Genomic DNA, 5,374 nt, shown 5'->3' on the forward strand with positions numbered 1-5,374 from the left:
TATATATATATATATATATATATATATATATATGTATCATGCCATTCATCTCAACCATTAATTGACAATAGCTTCTGATTTGTCGGTTAAGTACATTTTTGTTTCAATATTCTTTTTAAGTCTAGGCGGCGAGCTGGCAGAAACGTTAGCACGTGGGGCAAAATGCTTTGCGGTATTTCATCTGTCTTTATGTTCAAATTCCGCCGAGGTCGACTTAGCATTTGATTCTTTCGGGGTCGATAAATTAAGAACCAATTGCGTATTGGGGTCGATCTAATCGACTGGCACCCTTCCCCCAAAATGTCGGGCCTTGTACTTAGAGTAGAAAAGAATATTCTTTTTATGTCTGTTACTGAAATTTAAGAAAGTCAAACAATTTGAGATAGAATTTAACGGAAAACATACGTTGCACTCACAAAAATAACTTTGATAAAGTTGGTTATAAAACATATATTTAGGGCTAATAGAAATAACAAGTAAATAAGATTGATAAAATGACTGTTTGAACAAATCAAAGAATAAATTTAGAAATGAAATCTTAAAAATATTGAAATTTATAAACTCTCGGAAATTAGAATAATTGGACGTCAAATAGATTTTTTTTTTCATACACATTTTTTAAATTTCTTATTGTTTATATAACTACGGAGAAAAAGCTAAGCGGGAATGGATAACAGAATTCATTCTATCAACACTGTGAATTGTAAAAATATACGAATGATTATTATAAGCTGATATATTGGGGCGATTATCTCTTCCTCCGTTGTTAACACTTAATCAAAGTGTTATACTCAGTAATTAAACAAGAATACTTAATATTTTACAAATGCTTATGTATATATACACACCATTATTCCACACACTGGAGCAGTAAATATAAGTATTTCTAAGTGACGTAGTTTACCTGGTAACCAGGAGTTCTATCTATAGCTCAGTTAATCTACATATGCTCTGATTCTACCGGAATAAGCAAATAGTACCGAATGTAGGAAAGTAACTAAAACAAAAATATTCTTGATATGGACAACGGAGTAAGAACAATCATTTAATAAAGGGATTGTGCACGAAATGTCTTGCATTTAGGAGTATGAGAGCAACATGAAGAATCCTCGAGAGTACATCAGCCGAAACGTTGTAATCATCACTTACTAAGATGGGAATATTAGACGTCTCATTTTGACACAAGCTCACAGATGACGGGCGAAAATTAATGATGATTAGATGAAATTACCATGCTCGGTAAGTGGTTGGTAGCTTATTTTATGCGCCCCGCTAAAAAGGTTGAAAGGCAAAGTTTACCTTGTTGGGATTCGAAAAAAACAGATTTAGTAAAAGATACTAACTTTGAAAATTGCAAGCGATGCAGGTTTCAATGTCTCCACCCCACGATCCATTGCTTCGCTGTCCACAACAATCTCCAAGTGAAATCCGCTGCTCATTCGACCAAAATACTTTTGGACCTTCGCATACTGACGACTCATAACAGTATTGAAAAGCGTCATTTACCTCTGAAATAAAAATAAGGTAGTGTTCGTAATCACACTTTGTTCAAGAAAATAGTTAACTGGTTTCTTCATGACAAATTAAACTAAGTATTTTTCTTAAATATGAAGCAACAATCATGAAAGATATTTTTAACTTAAAAATCATTTTCAGCAAGGTGCTGACTTGTTTTTGGCGGACGTAATGATAAATGTATTCCAGTAGATATAGTAACATAATTAAAATATTTTTATTGCTGCTCTAATAACATTATTTACATCTTTCAGTATCGGCTGAGTAACTTTTCGGATAGAAATATTTATATCAAAATTATAAGAGGTTTTGATGTTTGGTGCTTTGCAAAAGACATCTAGTCGGAACGCTTACTTTTTAAGTAACTGTTATTCGATTACATAGTTAAGTGATGAAGCATGTTGTTAAATAAAATAAAAAATACAGTAATCCTTCGACTATTGCGGGTGTCACGTTCCAAAACACCCCGCGATAGGGGATAATCCGCGAAGTAGAAACAGTACTGTGCTGGATATATCTTTTATTATTTTTATAATTTGTATATATTATAAATGCAAAACAGCACCACAGAGGAATCGACGTAAGCTTAAATAATAATCCGCGATAGGTGAACCGCGACCTGGCGAGGGATTACTGTAGATTGTGAGGACGGTTTCAGGATAATCGTGCTCTAAGTAATTGTAACAGATCGTTTTCTGGATTAGATCTCACGGCACTCACATCTCGAATTGAATTCAGGTTTCGTCAATATTACTATTTTATTTTTCCTAATCCCTAACGAGGTTCCGATGGACCCCTACATAGGTGATAGGCCAGCTTGCCAACTGATTGTGCAGTCAATCACATTCGGCAGAAATCAAGAGGAACTTCCTGTGTTTCAGCACCAAAATTCAAAGAAAAGCTGTTAGAAATTTTGTCTCTGGCTATAAAAGTCTCGAATGTTTAACATTTAAAGAATAATTTTAGTTGTTACCAAATTATGTTACTCTGGCCGTCCATACATAAATGCTTATCATCTCACTCATGATTGATCTCACTCACCAAGACATAAAGGTATTTCTACGTTGCCATCATCTTAGCCAATTGCCTGTAACACAAGGCACACGCATGCGTAAACATACAAAAATGCACACACATACAGAATCTTATACAAACCTTTGAAAAGACTTTCAGACTTCACTATGTAACTAGTGCAAAACCGAAAAATATACATTGATATTTTATGACGAATTTCTTCGCTTGTTTTTATTCCACCTTTGAGCACCTTTACGTGAAAAGTTTTTAATTTACGTCTTGAAATTATTGGTTCCTCTTTCGAAACACTGGTCCATAAACACCTTACATCTCTACACATAAGCAGTATCAGGTTTATGACATACACTAGTAAAACTTTACACCTCCAAGCAATATTTTAAAAAAAAGACAGAAAAAGAGGAAAGAAAGAAGAAAGGAAAACATAAAATCCACAAAAACCCTTCTACATAAAATTCCTGCAAATCCTTTTCTTACAAATATTTTGTAATAAAAATATTTTATTGTTAAAAAACACTCGTAAATGGTACCAAAGAACATAGCCCTGAGAAGTTTCTTCGAGCAACATTTCAATGCTTAACTCTCTTCTATATTTGTGTCAAGCATTACACTTTCACATAATTTTCATTTGGTTACATTGCCTGTTTTTCTTTCGTTTCTTTTACTTTTGCTCGCTCTTTGCAGGCCCTTATTTATTTTCACTGGAATACTAGCATGTTCAATTTTTATGTCCTTACCGCACACATCTCCAGCAGAGAAGTGACAACAATTGACTTTATCGATAATTCCTTCCAAGAAGATTTTTCGCTTAGCAAAGTAATTCATGTCAAGCAAATAATACAACTTGTAAAACCACGCAAATGACAATACATATTTTGGTATAACTTACTCTAGTCATTGTTTACTAACTAGAATTTTGTTTCTAGTGTCGTATAAGTTATTTTTGTACCAATTTTGCACCATTTATTGATTTGTTTTGTTTTTTAATGGTTTTTGCATAGATGCTTTTGTTTTATCAAGACCTGTTTGCTCCACTTACTGATGGTTTAGGCAGCATTTCAATATAAATGCATACATCTATTTATCACATATACATTCTTATACCTGCGCATCTAGCACTCGTTTCAAGTTCTTAACCAACCTTTAAGTAAAAAACCTTGGCATCGTTTCTGTTGCACTTAGCGTTATTTTGCATTGCATTGCTTCATTTGTTTTGGACAGTGGCCATATCATATTGGCCATAAAGTTTTGCAGCCTTTGAGTTGGAAATCACTACACAGTTAACCTGAACGGAACTGGTAACACCATCAAACTCTCCAGGTGTCACAAAATGTATTTAGACAACGCTTTCAGATATCAGTAATCTTTCCGTCTTCAAGTGACGCTTTGGTCACTTGCAGTTGTCGCACTTCCTGTAACCACAACGGCTATTCACCACTACATCGCTAGATCGACATAGCCACTGCATTTTCCTTCAAGGCACAATGGTGTATTCACTACACACGCTATACTGCTTGTAGAATTATAGATACACAACTGCTTTTCCTTGGTTTTGTTCATTTTTGTTACAATAAACGTATCGTAAGGGTATCTCTGTAACATCGCTTTCTGCATTCGATCTCATAACATCGCTGTCTCAAATTGGACCCACCTTTTGTCAGTATTACAATTTCGAGTAATCTTTGACACAACCAGTGATAGATCTGCCATGCACTTGATCAACATGCCTACCGACTTATATGGCAGCCAATCACATTCAATGGAGGATATGGATGACGCCGGCAGTGAACGAAAGAAACCTTGTTTGTTTAGAGCCAAAATTCAGAGATAAGCTTATGTAACATTGTTTTGCTACAATAAAAAACTCCCAACGTTTAACTCTCAACAGACCCATCTGAGATGAAAGGGGAGAGATCATCTTATGTATTGCATAAGATGGTTAAGTGGTCTCTCTCTTTCTTTAATACAGAATACATTTAAGTTCTGCCGAACACGAAAAATCGTTTTAATAGAAACAAAGCATTTCTACGTTGTCATCTTTTTTGCTGCTATATTTTTACAAACACACACATTGCATAAAGGGGGTTTCAGACTTCGCTGTGTTCGATATTTTATTGTTCCTGATTCAACATGGAGAACAATCGTTTCAGATTTAAGCACACAACCACAGTCGATACCATAGACCTCCAGGATTTGACCGGCATTTTATTTTATTGACTCTGAAGGAATGAGAGGCTAATCTAACGTCAGTGAGATCTGAACTCAGAACGTAAAGGCGCGGAACAAACTCAGCAACGCATTTCTTTTCATTATTCTGCCAGCTCACTGCCTTTCAAATTCAAAAATAATTCAATTTGGTGTCTTACAAGAAATCTCATCTCTTCAAACTGTTATTTTGTACAAATGAAATATTTTCTAATCTTCTTTAAACGCTTTTCTTTATCAAGTATCATTTATGTTTTCATCTGTACATAATTTGAAACATTTCAACATTTATTCTTCATTTAACTCTAAATTAGTCTTGTAGTCTATGTAGCAGAAACACTAGGCTTAAATAAAAAAAAAAAAAATCTCTGAAGGGAGGTAACTTATGATTTAAAATTTATTTTGACTTTTAAAATTTCGCAGAACTGTGGTTCTTCGAAATTTTCTTTTGAAATTCATAAGAATAATTACGTTTATTTTCATTAACGTAATCTGCTGATTTTGTGTATTAACATTAAATTAATATTAATAAAGTCACATTAAGCTGTCTTTATTAGCACAATACTGATCAACAGTGATTGTTGCTTTGGCTGTTGCTACGTTATAAAGAAAAATTAAGTCC

At 34.0% G+C, this 5,374-nt stretch overlaps 1 protein-coding gene across 1 annotated transcript in view; it reads right to left on the minus strand.

The window, feature by feature from the left end:
• LOC128247133 (SCO-spondin-like) overlaps positions 1-5,374 on the minus strand; it is a 61,006-nt gene that overhangs the window by 49,233 nt on the left and 6,399 nt on the right. Inside the window, exon 4 of the mRNA XM_052965953.1 lies at positions 1,344-1,508. Within this exon, the coding sequence (XP_052821913.1) occupies positions 1,344-1,508 (165 nt within the window). The remainder of the gene's footprint in view (positions 1-1,343; positions 1,509-5,374) is intronic.

This window comes from Octopus bimaculoides, chromosome 2 (assembly GCF_001194135.2).
Source record: "Octopus bimaculoides isolate UCB-OBI-ISO-001 chromosome 2, ASM119413v2, whole genome shotgun sequence".
NCBI classification, from domain to species: Eukaryota; Metazoa; Mollusca; class Cephalopoda; order Octopoda; family Octopodidae; genus Octopus; species Octopus bimaculoides.